This window comes from Cricetulus griseus, chromosome 4 (genome assembly GCF_003668045.3).
Source record: "Cricetulus griseus strain 17A/GY chromosome 4, alternate assembly CriGri-PICRH-1.0, whole genome shotgun sequence".
Classification (NCBI taxonomy): domain Eukaryota; kingdom Metazoa; phylum Chordata; class Mammalia; order Rodentia; family Cricetidae; genus Cricetulus; species Cricetulus griseus.
Window position 1 is genome coordinate 189,298,947 of NC_048597.1, and position 16,486 is coordinate 189,315,432.

Sequence of the window (16,486 nt, forward strand, 5' to 3'; positions counted from 1 at the left end):
AGCTACATTAGAGTCAAACTGGTTCTGTAATGAGTTTTCATGTTTTAAAGTAATTGAGTAAATTGACAACCAACTCAAGCAGAGCCCAGATGAGTGACATCGAGGTGAAAATGTCATTGTTTCTACACCACTTCTTTTTAAAAGCCTTGTTCCTTTGTAAACTGCTCTGGCTTTGAAGGAGTTTTTGAATGCTAATTGTATTTCTCTCTCTCTCTCTCTCTCTCTCTCTCTCTCTCTCTCTCTCTCTCTCCCTCCCTCCCTCCCTCTCTCTGTCTGTCTCTCTCTTTAACTAATACAGGAATATTAGCTATAGATCTTCTTTGAAAGTCTGGTAGAATTCTGCAGTGAATCCACCTGGGCCCAGCCATTCCTTGATTGGCAGGCTTTTTCATTTCTGTTTCAGTCTTCTTACTAATGGTTGGTTTAGGTCATTGACCTCTTTTCATTACTGTTTCAGTTTCCTTGTTTGTTATCGATCTGTTTAGGTTGTTGACCTCTCTTTGGTTTAAATTTGGTGGGCTGGGTGCATCTAGAAATTCATCCATTTCCTTCAGATTTTATAACTTAATTGAGTAAAGGTTTCTAAAGTGTTCCCTTATGCTAGTCTGACTTTCTTTGGTGTCTGTTGTAATGTTTCCTCATTCATCACTATTCTGTCCATCTGGGTTTTCTTTTGGTTAATGAATCAATAGTCTAGTGAGCTTGTTTAGTTTCTTCAAGAGCCAGATCTTAGACTCACAGATTCTTTGTGTTTTCTTGGCTTCTATTTCATTCATTTTACTCTGACTTATTTTATTTCTTCCCATTTACTAGATTTGTGTTTGGTTTGTTCTTGTTTATCCAAATTCTTGAGTTGTATCATTAAGTCATTTATTTGTACTCTTTTTATAGTAAAACCAAAATATTTATTTTTATTTTACATGTATGAGTGTTTTGCCTGCATGTATATAAGTGTACCAAATACAAACAGTGCTCAAAGAGTCCAGAAGATAGCATCTGATTGCCTTGGAACTGGAGTTATAGATAGTTGTGAGCTGCATTCCCAGGTGGGTCCTGGGAACTGAAAAAAATAAAGTCTTGTGGCAGCAATCAGACTCCCAATTTCCCCCTGAGTATTCCACTTCAAGCAGGCTTGCCTCATTGCTGATGTTAGAAAAGATTTTTTTTTTCAGAGATATTCATGAAATCATTATATCAATTCCTGGTGCCTTTCTCCAAATATCAGAGACAGTTTCAAATAATATGAGGCCTTGATGGGTACAGTTTGTTCTTAGGTCTCAAGTTGTGAGTGACAGCATTTATAAAGCATAAGGCAAGTCACTTATACACATTTAAATAGCTAAAGTTAAAAACTGCTATTTCTGCTCAAGAGTGGGACAGCCTAGAAACCTCAAATGTCCCCCACCACCAGTCATAGCCATGTGTTCTTAAGAGCCACCCCTTATCCTGCTTTTGTGCCTTTTCTTCATAGCTTTACCTTATGTGTGTACATCGCTCCACAAGAACTTTGCTTATGCTGCTTTATCAAGGCTCTAAATGGAGGCAAAGCATACAATGTACACTAGTTTGTTTGTCACTCTTTTTTTTTTTTTTTTTTTTTTTTTAATTCACTGCTACCCCATAGGAAACTCTGAACCAGGAGTCATGGAAACCAAACCCAAGCTCTACTACTTTCACGGCAGAGGCAGGATGGAGTCAATCCGATGGCTGCTGGCTGCAGCAGGAGTGGAGGTTGGTTCCTAGTTGGGGATGGTTCTTAATTCCCATCTCCTTCTTCCCTTTCTTTTAAGCTGTTTTCTTAAATAAGAGAAAAATGGGAGATTACCCTCATGAGGTGCGGGGAGGAGGGGGAGCTGAAAGCCTGGGATAGTCTAAAGCTACTAGAGATGAAAAGATCTTAGGAAGATCATTCCCTCCATTGGGAATGGCTGGTTTTTCTGAGGCCATTTAAGTCCTGTCTCAGCACCTCACTAATGGAATGTTCATGACTGCCAGCTGGAGCGTCAGCCCAGATGAGAGATCTGCTCACTGGCTCTTCCCTAAACTCTCGCCACCGAGAGTTTTCTGTCCTGGGATTGTCTCTCTGTCTGAATGTCATCTCCTCTGGAACAAGGGCTCACCGCTGTCTTTGTTTTCCACTTTTCCCTTTAGAGACTTCCCTTAGTCTGTTCCTCTGCCCCAATCATCTCAGGTTGTGAAGGACAAAATCACCCTTACAAAGTTTTAGAAAACCCGTCAATAAATTACCATAGCCTCACTTGAGTGGGATCTTTGGGACACGTGTTAAGAGTAAGGGAAGAGCTAGTGTAGGCAAAGCAAAAATGGGAAAACAAGGGACTTGGGGATCCTTGATGTAGGTAACTCCTTCAAATGTCTTTTTGTCCCATTTTATCCCTTGAGGCTCAATTAACCAGTAGCGCCCCAGGATAGCTACAAATGCAGCCAACACACCGGTAGATGACAACATCATGTCACAATGTCAAAAGGCTGGACACCCCTCATAGCTAATCTCTAAATACACAACCTGTCATGCTTTTAGGTGGGAGTTGACAGCTTTGTGGTTCCCTTTTAGATTTTATTCTGAAGACTATATGGCATTTCCAAAAGGTATCAGAAGCTCTTTCTCCCTACTTCCTATCTTGAAATTATAACAATATCTCTTTTTCCTTAATCTAGTTCGAAGAAGAATTTCTTGAGACAAGAGAACAATATGAGAAGTTGCAAAAGGGTGAGCCTTGATTTATTCAATGCTGTCTTATTGGAAGAAAGTAATAACTTGTTTCTGGAAATACATTCACCAAATAGAACACAGATCTCAGGAATGGTAGCTACTAGAAGGGGCTGGTACCAGCACTCCTACAAAGGTTGACTGATTAATCCCTATTTTCCTGATGCAAAGCTAATTTATCAACTATCCGATCTCTATAGCCTTCATGCATACCAAGTATCTGACAGCACTGGCCTCAATTAATATGATGGTATAGATTCCTTTGTTCTGAGTGGCTCAGCACCTGAATCCCTTTAATAAGTCTTAATCGTGTCTCAGTGGCTGGGACAAGATAAGAGGGATAGCTCCTATGTTTGTAATTCATGCCTATTTTTCTTGGTGTTTTAATAGATTTATGAAATTATGGCATGAAGGATAGACTTGAGCCTGAACCATACCCATTTTTTACTTTTAAGATTTATTCTCTGCTGGGTGTTGGTGGTGCACGCCTTTAATCCCAGCACTCGGGAAGCAGAGGCAGGAGGATCTCTGTGAGTTCGAGGCCAGCCTGGTCTCTAGAGCGAGTGCCAGGACAGGCTCCAAAGCTACACAGAGAAACCCTGTCTCGAAAAACCAAAAAAAAAGTTAAAAAAAAAGATTTATTCTCTGACAATTCCATTTATGTATATGAATTACTTTGATAACACCCCCAATGCCCTCTTATCCCTCCCACCCCACACCCCACTGAATGCTTTCTTCTTTCCAACACAACCCCTTCCTACTTTTTATGTTTTTGTTTTTGTTTTTTGACCCACTGAATTTAATTAGAATTGTTTGCACGAGCATGGTTTCAGAGGTTATTTACTGGAGCATGGGCAATTTATAAGTAGTTACACCACTGAAAAATATGACTCCCCCTTCTCCATAATCATTAACTATCAATGGCCCCTCAAGGAAGAGTGAGGCCCTAAAGCCCCTCCTATATCCATGATGGAATGTTGATAGACCCAACCTTGAGCCAGTCTCAGTAACCGTAGCTGCTACAATCATGGATGCAGTGACTCAGAGACACCATTTAACAGCATCCCTCCACATCTTCCCGCTTTTACATTCATTCGACCCTTCTTTTATGATGCTGCCTAACCCTCGGAGAGAGTGATATCAATGTCCTGTGTAGGCAACAGTTACTTTCTCAGCTCTTTGACCACTAGTGAACCTCGGCATTAACTGCCACCCACAAAAAGATGAAGCTTTTTTTTTTTTAGTCAAGGTTGACCACAGCACTAATATGTGAGCATAAATATAAATATTTAGAAGGTAACTGGACAATGTGTCCATTGAGCAAGATAAAGTAGTAAATACTGTCTTGAGTTTTATGACCTCCTCAACAATGGACCTTGGACCAAGTTACATCATGAGCACTTCCTTATGGAGGAGGGTGGGGGTGTCTAAAATTCAATAAGAAAGTAGTTGATTATCCCCATAATAGTCATACCATTATTGTACCAGTTAGCACATTTTGCAGGGAAGATCAGTCTTTTAGCATGCAGTGTCTACAGCTGGGTGAGATCATTGATGACTTTTCTCCCCCAGTAGCCTACATAGCATGTTACAGTATGATGAATGCAGAGATGAGACTTTTGGTTTAATTCAAACTTGATTTCTCTATGTTCCGAAACCAAAGTCAACGATGTCTTCAGAATGATGTCTAATCATCTAGCTCTGGTGGGAGACCAACGGCAATGTAATAACTGGCTTATTTGGGGGCCTCTGGTACCTCCCAAACCGATGGCTCACAGGGGGACTTCTATACCTGGTGCTGGGATTTTTATATATTTATATATAATTTTATAATAACCCACGGCTCCTGGAAACAATATTTACACATCCATTCAGTGTACCTCAGTTTCCCCTTCTCTCTCTTAAAAAGGTATTTTTAATTAGATTGCTAGGTTTTCTTATGGCTTTTCATATCTGCTAAGCTCTGGTTAAGCCTTCTCCTAACTCCTCCTCCTCGCCATGACTGAATGTTGACAGCCCGGTCTTGTGCAGACTCCATGCAGACAATGTCAGCTGCTGTGTTAGTGACTGTAACAGCCGTATCATTCTTGAAGTTATATCATAGCCTGCTTCCCCATCATGTGGCCCTTATGTCCTTTCTCCCCTCTCTTCTGTGATGGTTCCCCAGTTTTGTCTCCCTCTGCTTTTGTATCACTTGCATTCCAGTCCCATCCCAAAGCCTCTTTATTCCCCTGGGCTTCTTTTTCTAGCTTCCTCGCTTTTACAGATACTCCAAGTTAAGCATTAAGCACATACATCTAACAATTTGAGGCTAGGATCCACATATAAGAAAAAAAGAACATGTAATGTTTGTTTTCCTGGACCTAGGTTACCTCACTTAGCATAGTATTTTCCAGTTCTATCCATTTTCCTCCAATTTTCCTACTTTTTCTTTTCTCTAGTTCTGGGTAGAATTCATATCTACCACATTTCATTCTCCATTCATTAGTTGATGGACATCTTAGCTGGTTCTATTTCCCAGCTACTGTGAACAGTATAACAATGTCTCTGTAGTAGGAGAATATTACTATGTAGCCTAGGCATTCCCTGAACTTGCTATCCTCTTGCCTGAACTTGCTATCCTCTTGCCTGAGCCTCTTGGGTGTGGACCATTGTGCCTGGCTTAATTGAGTTTTGAGCAAAGAGAAAGACCGATTACTAATATTACAATTCCCGGAAAAGTTTCTCACACCAAAAGGGAAAAGTGGCACTTAACAGCATTGCTTAGTTTCCTCAGAGCCTAAATGTCACTGCATTACCTAAAGAGCATGTTAACGGTCAGGAAATTGAAAATTAGTTTAAGAAGGACACAGACTCTCACTAATTAAATTGTACAGTTTGGGCAAGATTTTTAACTCCACTGCCTCCTCTGTGTTTTCTCTGTCCACAGATTACAACATGCTAGTGGATCTCCATGAAATGGAAAGCCCTGACCACCCTTTCCCCAAATCCTTTGCAAGGACGTTGTTTTTCTGAAATTTCTCCTTCTCTTTGATTCTACCTCACTCCACTCCAAGAACAGTCTGTGGCTCTCACTATGGGTACTTATGGATACACGTGCTCCATAGCCCTTTCCACCAGCATTCCATCAGGCAGTGTTCCCAAACAGTCCCTGACAGTGTTCCAGCTCTCCCTTAATCTATGATGTTGCTCTTACACTGGGGATGACCTCCTGGCTCCACGGTTTTGAGCAGGAGACAATATGAGACATCAGAGAAGCCTCAACAAAGTCAGAAGGTTCACTGTCATTAGCTTAGCTGTTCTGAGACTATGTGAATCTGGTAGATTACACTCACTTCCCTTGGCCTCTGAGATACCTTTGGTAATGGAAAAGAATTGAACTAAATAGTGTCAAAGATATTTTCCTGCTTTCTTGATCTGGGTTTTGAAAAAAAAATCTCTCTGAAAAAGATGGTCAGCTTCTTGGAGCAGGCATTGCATTGTTTGTTTTTTTGTTTTTTCATTGTTTCTAACTGGTCTTATCACTCATGAGCACAGAGCCCAGCACTTCAATGATGAATGAATGTGGCTATCTGGTGATGTAATACAGCCAGTGAATCTCCCCATTCATCTTTCCGATACTTGGAAACAATGGTTACAATGTCATCTACTTAATGAAACTATGTTAAGTGGGCAGACAGAGACTGTTACATACCAGAAAGCAAACTCAGCCAAGCCGGAGACTTGCCTAACACATCTGATAAGAGAGAGATGCTGGCCTTTGGAAAGCTATCATTGTTTCTTACAACAATGTTCACCATATTCCAATGCCATTGAATCGAGTGAGAAGCATCGGAAATCAGAGAAGCCCTTCTGGGCCATTGTGGTGCATACTTTTAATCTCAGCACTTTTGGGAGGCAGAGGAAGGAGGATCATTGAGTTCAAGGCCAGTCTGGTCTATAGTGCACAATCCAGGATACCCAGGGCTACACGTAGAAACCCTATCTTAGAAGAAAGGAAGGAAGGAAGAAAGAAGGAAGCAAAGAAGGAATGACTCAGAGAGATTGTAGGGCCATTACAATGCATTAGTGAAATGTGATTCCAAGTTTGGGCAAAGTTTCATAATCTTGATGACAATGTTCAGGTATTAATGGATGTTAGAGACCTATATTCCCTTCTTCATGAGAAGGGAACCATATTTATCTTCACACATTATAATCTCAAGTTACACAAAGACCTTTGGTCAACAATGGCCTACATACATGAATGGTATTCTCATAAGACTATTTTGCCTAGTGACTCTGTAGGCATCTTAGTCTGTGTGAGTACACACTTACAGTGTCCACACAAGGACAAGATTACCTAACATACAAGTCTCCGAAGGTGTTCCTGCTGTTAAGTAATAATAAACTGCAGTTATGTAAGTTGTCACCAAATGAAAACTTGGTTTTGATTCACTTGGATTACTGGCATTGTTTTATAGCTAGTACCTCCTTTCAAAGTCCTGCTGAATGGATATTATCATTAGAGATAGGATGCTGAAGCTCAGGGAAATGGCTTATTCAAATGTGCATGGCTAGAATGGATGACTGCATGAAATGTGCTCTGTGGACATATGCTTCCTGCTGTCATGTGTGCCTATAGCAGTAAGTGATAATGCTTTTAAAAGAATGCACACTCTCAGACTTCAGCCCCAACTCAGAATATCTGAGGGTAAGGCATTCTTAGCAACCTTTCACGCCCAATGACTTTTACACAGCTTAAGCTCTGAAAACCGGAAATTTAGTATATGTATATAAAATTTGTTTTATTTTGATATAATATATGTTAAGAGTAAATATAGAAAATGCTGTTATTCAATACACAAAAAGAGCACAGCATAGTCAAACAAAGCTCTCATTTGACACGAAACAAATGATTGGCATTTCTTACCTACTGGGGCCTGTCATTCATCATTTTAACTAAAAACCATTCAGTGAAGTTAGTTTGGGCCATCCTGCTGATGGTCTGCAACCAATGAAACCAATGAAGATGAGCTCTTATCCTCTCTTTCACATCGCAGATGGGCGCCTGCTTTTTGACCAAGTACCTTTGGTTGAGATTGATGGAATGCCGCTGACACAGTCAAGAGCCATCCTCAGCTACCTTGCTGCCAAGTACAACTTGTACGGGAAGGACCTGAAGGAGAGACTCAGGTACCTTAATGTTCGTTCCTGTACTAGATTTTAAACCAGGCTTCTTTGGTCTTATACCAACTGAAACCTGATTTGATTGCATCTTCCAACCGGAACTGAAGGGGGAAAGTCGGGGAACAAAGGGGAGGTACTGTTGTTAGAGGTGGCATTGCTTGTGCAGAATTCTGAGAACATATTCTACATTCTCTTTTTGCATACAACTCATGCTAGGCAGCTTATAGTATTCTCTTACTCATGCCTAGCAAGCTATGGTCTCAGAAAACCACCTAGCAAAACAATTTACTTGAAGGTGCAACTGACTGACTCAGCGAACAAGCCTTGACCGTTGTATCGATGATCTATTTTGCTATCAACTTGAAACAGATTTCAATTAGCAAGCACTTGTCTATGGATTTCTGGGTGGCCTCTATCTGGCCTGGGCTGGACTTATCCCAGCTGGTCTCACCCAGATGTCTGCTAACCTGTTAGCAGGCAGCTCTAGACTTGGGTATTGGCAGATTGTCAGTTTGGGGAGAAATAAGGCATATATCTCCCATGCTGTCATTCTTATCTTCTCATGAAACACAGACAGAATTCTAAGAGTGAACGTGAAAGATCTTAAGTATCATAAGCTCAGCCCAGAGTTCTCCCCTCATACTTCCACCTTATCCATTAGTCAATCGAAAGGTCAGCCTGGGGAAGCCCCCACAGAAGGACCGGACAGGATTCATCATAAATACTGGAGGATGAAAAGCTGTGTAGTTCTTTGTTCTGTTCTGCTGTTTGTTTGTTTGTTTGTTTTGCATCTATGTCCCACGAATATCTGCTCTGTTATATGCTGTGCTGGATCTGCCTAAGGAAAGTCGTATTCTTATAGTTGTATCCATTATTTAGAAGACAGAGAAAGGGTGTCACACAGGAGTGAGCAACGCCCAGAAGCAACAGCGCATTCCTATATGCCCACACCTTCCCCAGTGAAACAGATGGCAGGAAAAGCAATTCCACAGCCTATAAATGCTGTGCATCTTCACCGTTTTCATGTATACTTTTTAATGAAGTGTCCTTAAATCTCTAAGTTTTTTATAATCTCAACACCATCATAATCCCACTCTGTTTGTGGCGGGTTTCTACATACAGGCACCAATTACCTTTCATACACCCTTTCTTTCAGTAAATGTTTGCACAGCCTCCACTATATCACCTGGGCAGATTTGGTTCTGAAATTCATTCCTGAGAGTGGAAGATTTGGGGGAGAATCAAACACCATTTGCTAACACTATGAATCCTGTCCAGTATTGCACTAGGAAGCCTGCACTTGAAGGCTCCATTCCAATGGGAGTCTATGGTGTATTTTCAGGATTGACATGTATGCTGATGGCACCCTGGACCTGATGCTAATGATCGCCCAGGCTCCATTTAAACCCCCTAAGGAAAAAGAGGAGAGCTATGCTTTAGTAGTGAAGAGAGCTAAGACTCGTTACTTCCCTGTCTTTGAAAAGGTAAGCTTGTATATTCCTAATATGCAGACTGTTTAAGAATGAGTGTTCAGGGGGCTGGAGAGATGGCTCAGAGGTTAAGAGCACTGACTGATCTTTCAGAGGTTCCGAGTTCAATTCCCAGCAACCACATGGTGGCTCACATAACCATCCGTTATGAGATCTGGTGCCCTCTTCTGGTGTGCAGATATACATGGAAGTAGAATGTTGTATACATAATAAATAAATAAAATCTTTAAAAAAAAAAAAAAGAATGAGTGTTCAGAAAGATAGGCAAGGTGAGTACCAGTGGGTAACGGCACCTGCTGTCAGGACTGAACTTGAGTTCAATCTTGGGGACTCAGATGGTGGAAGGAGAGAACCAGCTCCTGTAAGTTGCCCTCTGGCCTCCTCACGCATGCCATGTCAAAGGCACCCCTCCCCTTCATACATAGTCACATAAAATAAAACAAATAAAAATATAAAAAGACAGGCTGTATCAGAGCTTTCCTGCTGTAGGGTCTGTGGTGGTTTGAATGAGAATAGCCACCATCCACTCATATATTTGTATACTTGGTCCCCAATTTATAGAATTGTCTGGGAAGAATTAGACTGTGTAGTCTTATTGGAAAGTATGTCACTGGGGGCAGGCTTTGAGGTTTCCAAAGCCCACACCATTTCCAGTGAGCTCGCTCTGCCTCATGCTTGTGTATCAAGATGTAAGCTCTCATCTACTGCTCCAGCACCATGCCAGTCTGCCTACTCCTATGTTCCCTGCCATGATTGTCATAGACTCTGATCCTCTGAAACCATGAGACCCAAATAAATTCTTCCATCATAAGTTGCCTCAGTCATGATGTCTTATCATAGCAATAGAAAAGTAACTAAGTAACTAAGACAAGGTCAAAACTTTAAAGCACATTTTTAAAACAAATTTATTTAGTATGTATACAGTATTCTGCCTGCATGTGTCTCTTCATGCCAGTAGAGGGCACCAGATCTCATTACAGATGGTTGTGAGTCACCATGTGGTGGCTGGGAATTGAACTCAGGACCTCTGGAAGAGCAGCCAGTGCTCTTAACCTCTGAGCCATCTCTCCAGCCCAAGGTCAAAACTTAAAAAAAAAAAAATTTACTTTTTATTTTATGTGAGTGGGTGTTTTGCCGGGTGCCTGTGGAGGTCAGTAGGGGGCATCTGATCCCCTAGAATTGGTTACAGGTGATTGTGAGCCACTATATGGGTTTGGGAATTGAACCCAGATCTTTGGAAGAGCAAACAATGTTTTTAACCACCAAACCATCTTTCTAGCTCCTGGGATCAAACTTTAATAATATAGATTCCAGAACAAGTTATAGCAAAAATTATAGAACCTCTAATAAAACAATTTCTTTTCTGTTTCTTTCTTTTTTTTTTTTTTTTTTTTTTTTAATCAATAAGCCATTAGCCCAAGGTGTTACTTTCTTGAATTCACTGCCTGGTCCTGGAGGCTAACTGTGCCTTAATAAAAAAAAGACAAAAGCTTTTAAATTGGAAACTTGTTCAGCAGTCAGTGGAAAATGCTAATAAGAAGTGTCTTCACAGTACATCTTAGAAGGTTCTAACCCTCTAGAGCAGTGTGTAGAATGGTAAGGAAGACCTATTAGTGCACGTCTCACAACTAAAGGTTTTGTAGGCTATTGTGTAAACCACAATGCAGAGTTCTGCCAGTCCTTCAGCGTTCTAGATGAGTTCCATTGATCCAGGGACAATGGCAGTGTTATTGAAGCATTTCCATTTAAAATATCACACAATTTAGTCTGTGTTATACTGCAGATTTGAGCCAAAGAGTCTCTACCCCATGCTTTCCAAAGCACTTAAAAATAATTCTTTTATTCAAGTCTGGATTGAACTCAACTTTATAATTCTAATTGGAAAACTTGAGCTTCCTTTTTATCTGTTAGGTCCTGCTTTCTTGTCTCCCCTCCTCTTCTTTTCTATTGCATTGTTGTGGTTTCCTGTGCTGGATTTTAGTTAACACAACAACTCTTGTGTTCCTGAATGTCTTGTAATCTAGAAGCTTGAAATCTACTCTCCACTGTCTGTCTGTCTATCTGTCTATCGAGACAGGTTCTCATACTGAACCCTAGCCTAGCCTCCAAGCTGGCCATAACCTCAGTCCTCCTGTCCCCTCCTATGAGTGTGATTGCAGGTGTGATTCACCATCCCAGCTGTCTTCATGATTATGCAGAATGTTCTCTACATAGAGACTCTCCCAAGCCAAGTGCAGTGGACACTCCTGTATTCTCAGAACTTTGGGAGATAAGACAGAGGAGAATCTAGAATGCAAGATCATCCTAGGCTATATAACTAGACAGAGAGAACATGAATATCTCTCCTTCATGACATAGTTGCTCTGGAGTGTGGTTTATATAAGCAATGAAGATAAGTGCCTTCTTTTTTATTTAAAAATAATTAGCGAGGAACAATTAGTGTGTTATTATTATTATTATTATTATTATTATTATTATTATTATTATTATTTTGGTTTTATCCTATAAGTAACATCATGATACTCCTTTCTATCTAAGATTTCAACATGTTTGTCTTAGACACTGTTCTATTGCTGTGAAGAGACACCATGACCTTGGCAACTGTTATAAAGGAAAACATTTAACTGGGCCTGGTTTACAGATTCAGAGGCTTAATCCCCATCGTGACAGGGAGCATGGTGGAATGCAAGCAGCCACGGTGCTGGAGAAGGAGCTGAGAGTTCGAGATCTGGATCCACAGGCAGCATGAAGAGAGGGATGGGCTTGGAATGATCTTTTGAGATCTCAAAGCCTACCTCCCAGTGACACACTTCCTCCAAGAAATCTACCCTCTAATCCTTTCAAATAGCGCCACTCCCTGTGACCAAGTATTCAAATCTGTGAGCCTATGGGAGTTATTCCCATTCAAACCACCACGTTTATTGTGCTTAGTTTGTTTTAAGATCTTATTTGGAAATATAGGCTATAAACAGAAACTATGACTATTCCTCATGACCAAAAGATAAGTGTAAGAATTGGTTTCATGTATTTTCACCCAGTTTTTTAAAACATAAATACAGTCATTTTCTTTTTATTTATAGATAACTGTGGTTATATTGAAGTTACTTACACTACTGTTTTATCATTTAGAAGATTTTCCAAAGCAGAATTTCTATGTAACTACTACTTGGCATTAACAAATGTCAATATTGCTACTTTCTTTTTTTTTAAATGGTTATTTATGTATTTATGTATTATGTATGCAATGTTCTTCCTGCATGTATGTCTACCTGCCAGAAGAGGGCACCAGATCGCATTACAGATGGTTATGCTTGGAGTTGTTGCTGGAAAATTGAACTCAGGACCCCTGGAAGAGCAGCCAGTGCTCTTAACCTCTGAGCCATCTTTTCAGCCCACTGCTACTTTCTTGCTTAAGACCTTTTCTTTTCATTAAATTTTTTTTTTAGATTTAAAAAAATTCATTATATACATATATATTCTGTCTGCCTGCATGTCTGTATATCATGTATGTATCTGGTGGTCAGATCCCCTGGAACTGGAGTTACCAAAGGTGCATATACTGTTAATCACCCAGTCGCTTTTCCAGACCCCTCCCCAAGTTCTTATATGTATTATTAGTTCCTCTTTGTGGAGTTAACCATGTTTTACATATTTGCTACTCAAGGCTGACTCTGGTATCTTTTTACTTATATTTGCTTCCCACTTGGTACTGAAAAATTAACTTTTTTCAGGCTTGGGCTTCTAATTCCACTGTTGACTTGTTTTGATTTGTGTCAAGCAGTTGGGTTCTCAATAATTCTAGCTCCCATGTGTCCCTGTACTGGTGTGTAAAGTGTTCCTTAGCTTCCTCCATGCTTCTCAGGAAGTGTCAGTACTTCACCACATAAGGGCCTTGATATTCACAGACTCGTTCCCAAAGAGATTACAACAGTCCATGCTACGTGCAAGAGTCTTGGCTTCTGCTGTTCTTGCTAGCTCTAGAGCTCACTAAAGCTTCCTCAGTGAGGTTCACAGTGCAAGCATTCAGACAGGCAAATCATCATGACTTCCATTAAAGTATGTTTTTCTTTCCTGTAGATTTTGAAAGACCACGGAGAGGATTTTCTCGTTGGCAACCAGCTCAGTTGGGCAGACATACAGCTGTTAGAAGCCATTTTGATGGTGGAAGAACTCAGCGCCCCTGTGCTGTCCGACTTCCCTCTGCTTCAGGTAGGACTCTCGTCAGCGCAGACACAAAGCCCAAGGAGATGCAGCTGGAACAATGCCTGAAATAACAGGTGCCTCAAAGCCAGGCTTAAAACTTACGAGAAACTGCCTCAAAAAGCGTCGTTTTATTCATTCTAGTTATTTAGTCACACTTACACTATAGGATCTGTTAGGGAATGAAACTTTATATGACGGGAAATGGGTATTTGAGGTTCTGATATGAACATGTAAACTGCTGGGGCATGGAGCTCAGAGGTAGAGCACATGACCTACATGTATGAGGTCCTAGGACATTCATGGCTTTTTTTTTTTTTTTTCTTTTTTTCAGTTCTCTAAACATTTTTACTTGCAACAACAACCTTTGTTCTTCCATCCTGGCTCCTCTCAGATGATGGTGTCCTCTTTTAGCAGCCTCGATGCTAGGTCACCTCCCGGTCATATTGCTGCAGCTTACGCAAAGAATCCCGCCGTTGCTACACTGACTTACCCCTGCTCTAGCTCCTCACATTTCTCTCAGAGAGAACCATTAGCTTTTGTCTGTTAAGAACAATGCTTTTAATTAGTTTCTCCAAGGGTGTCTTACTGGGTATACAAACCTCCTTCAAGGACAGACTCCATGCCCAGCATTTGGTGGCCAACACAAAACAAACTCAATGGTATGGTATTTTGGGAGATTTTTTTTTTTTTTAATCTTACCAGTCTTTTGCCTGTATATTATGGTTTCCAATTTTAAGTTTTTATGGGTTTTGTGTGTGTGTGTGTGTGTGTGTGTGTGTGTGTGTGCTCTTTCTTAGTGTTTTCCTTTGTTCATTAGTTTGTTCTTTTTGTTTTATCACTGTCTGTCTTTTATTTGCCTCTTGTTTTCTTAAGAGACAGAGAAAGAAGGCGTGGAGTTGCATGGGTTTAAAAAGGAATTAGTTACCATTTTAATGTAAAGAATTTCAGATACTCTGAATTATAAATAAAAATGTGTATCTAAAAAAAGAAAAAGAACAGCCGGGCAGTGGTGGTACATGCCTTTAATCCCAGCACTCAGGAGTGGAGGCGGGGAGGTAGAGGCAGGAGGATCTCTGTGAGTTGGAGACCAGCCTGGTCTACAAGAGCTAGTTCCAGTACAGCCTCCAAAGCCACAAAGAAACCCTGTCTTGAAAAACCAAACCAAAACAACAACAACAACAAAAAACCCAGCATTTCTTCCTTCTTATTATAAAAGAAAAGGAATTATCAAAAATAAATTTCATAAAAGAACATTTAAAGCAACAAAATAAATACCCTGGAGGAATGGAGCAAGCCTCCCTTTGGATCATCATTCCTTTTACTGTATTACTTCATGCCAGTTCTCCGAGTTAACTATATATAAAGAACATTCTCATGAGCACTAGTTGCTCTTCCAGAGGATGCAGGCTCAATTCCCAGCACTCACGGTGGCACAGTCACAAGGGAATTCAGTCCCCTCTCTGGTCTCTGGGGAATTGCATTCATGTGGTACTCAGACATGCATGCCAGTAAAACACTCATACATACACAATAATGAAAGCATTCTTTTATTATAAATGAAGATCCCTAAATCTAGAACATCAGCACAGAGAGCACAATGCTTCTAGAAGGGCTGATGCTTCTGGGAGGGGCTGGTGCTCCTGAGAGGGGCTGGTGCTCTTGGGAGGGTTTGATGATTCTTGAAGGATAAGGTGCTCCTTGGAGGGAGGGTGCTGCCCAGAGGGTGTGGGGTTCCTTTGAAGTCAAGGTGATTGTTAGAGAGCATGATGCTTCTTTTGAGGTGAGGATGCTGCTGGGAAACCAGCTCCTGAAGGCTCCAGATAGCACAGTCAGCTGAGGCCACCAGCTGGCCCTTGCTAACGAGTTCTACCACTTGTTGTAATTTCTTTGCTCACACTCTTTGGTATTCCCTTCTAATAAATTCCTAATGCAAGACTTAATAGGCCAAAGACTACAAATCATTAAGGTCTTTTAATATGCTCTGATCATGCTTTTGCCTTTTAAATAAGACATTTCAACCCATGCCAGGAAAAGTCAGCAAACACACCAAGAAATTAGTTCAGCACCAACACCCTAGGCATTAGCACTAAAGGCCTGAGCACCTCCTCTATGGCAAAACTCTGATTTTTTCTTTCTTCATCTCTTTTTTAAAGATTTATTTTATTATGTATACAGTGTTCTGTCTGCATGTATGCCTACAGGCCAGAAGAGGGCACCAGATCTCATTACAAATGGTTGTGAGTGGGGAATTGAACTCAGGACCTCTGGAAGACCAGCTAATGTTCTTAACCACTGAGCCATCTCTCCAGGCCAAAACTCTGATTTCTTAATGGTTGTGACAGCTATCAAGCTCCTGATTTCGCTGTTTCTTGTTTCAGGCATTCAAGACAAGAATCAGCAACATTCCTACAATTAAGAAGTTCCTGCAGCCTGGGAGTCAGAGGAAGCCACCTCCAGATGCTCACTATGTTGAGGTGGTCAGGAATGTCCTTAATTTCTAGTGACAGCAGGTCTTAAGATGGCTACAGCGAGTATCCAATGGCAGTGTCACCATAGGCCAGTTACATAACATTCCAGAAACAAGGTGTAGATAGATCCCAGGAGTCTTTGAAAAAACAAAACCACTCTGCTGTCAGCAATATGTGCCAATTAAATACAATGAAAAACTATTCTGTTGGGTAAGGTTTCATTTTAAGCTTGTTGGCTGTGGATGACAGTTAGGAGTGTCGTGAAACCAGAGTTCCTTATGAAGAGGTGGTCGGCAGACAGATATATTCAGGACACTGAGCCATGTTGGGCCATTATTCATCTGTATAAAGATCAGGATGGTAACTGGGGGAAAGGGGAGACTGCAGACAGGAGCAGAGGGTCACTTCAATACCTACACTGGTTTCTG

General features: G+C 40.9%; 1 protein-coding gene across 3 annotated transcripts in view; it reads left to right on the top strand.

Moving 5' to 3' along the window:
• LOC100753254 (glutathione S-transferase A4) overlaps positions 1–16,259 on the top strand; it is a 30,122-nt gene extending 13,863 nt beyond the window's left edge. For all 3 annotated transcript variants that reach the window (XM_027411098.2, XM_027411097.2, XM_027411099.2), the window contains exons 2-7: positions 1,625–1,731; positions 2,677–2,728; positions 7,771–7,903; positions 9,240–9,381; positions 13,465–13,596; positions 15,969–16,259. In XM_027411098.2, the coding sequence (XP_027266899.1) occupies positions 1,645–1,731; positions 2,677–2,728; positions 7,771–7,903; positions 9,240–9,381; positions 13,465–13,596; positions 15,969–16,091 (669 nt within the window). In that variant the 5' untranslated portion in view covers positions 1,625–1,644 and the 3' untranslated portion in view covers positions 16,092–16,259. The remainder of the gene's footprint in view (positions 1–1,624; positions 1,732–2,676; positions 2,729–7,770; positions 7,904–9,239; positions 9,382–13,464; positions 13,597–15,968) is intronic.
• The last annotated feature ends 227 nt before the right edge of the window (positions 16,260–16,486 follow it).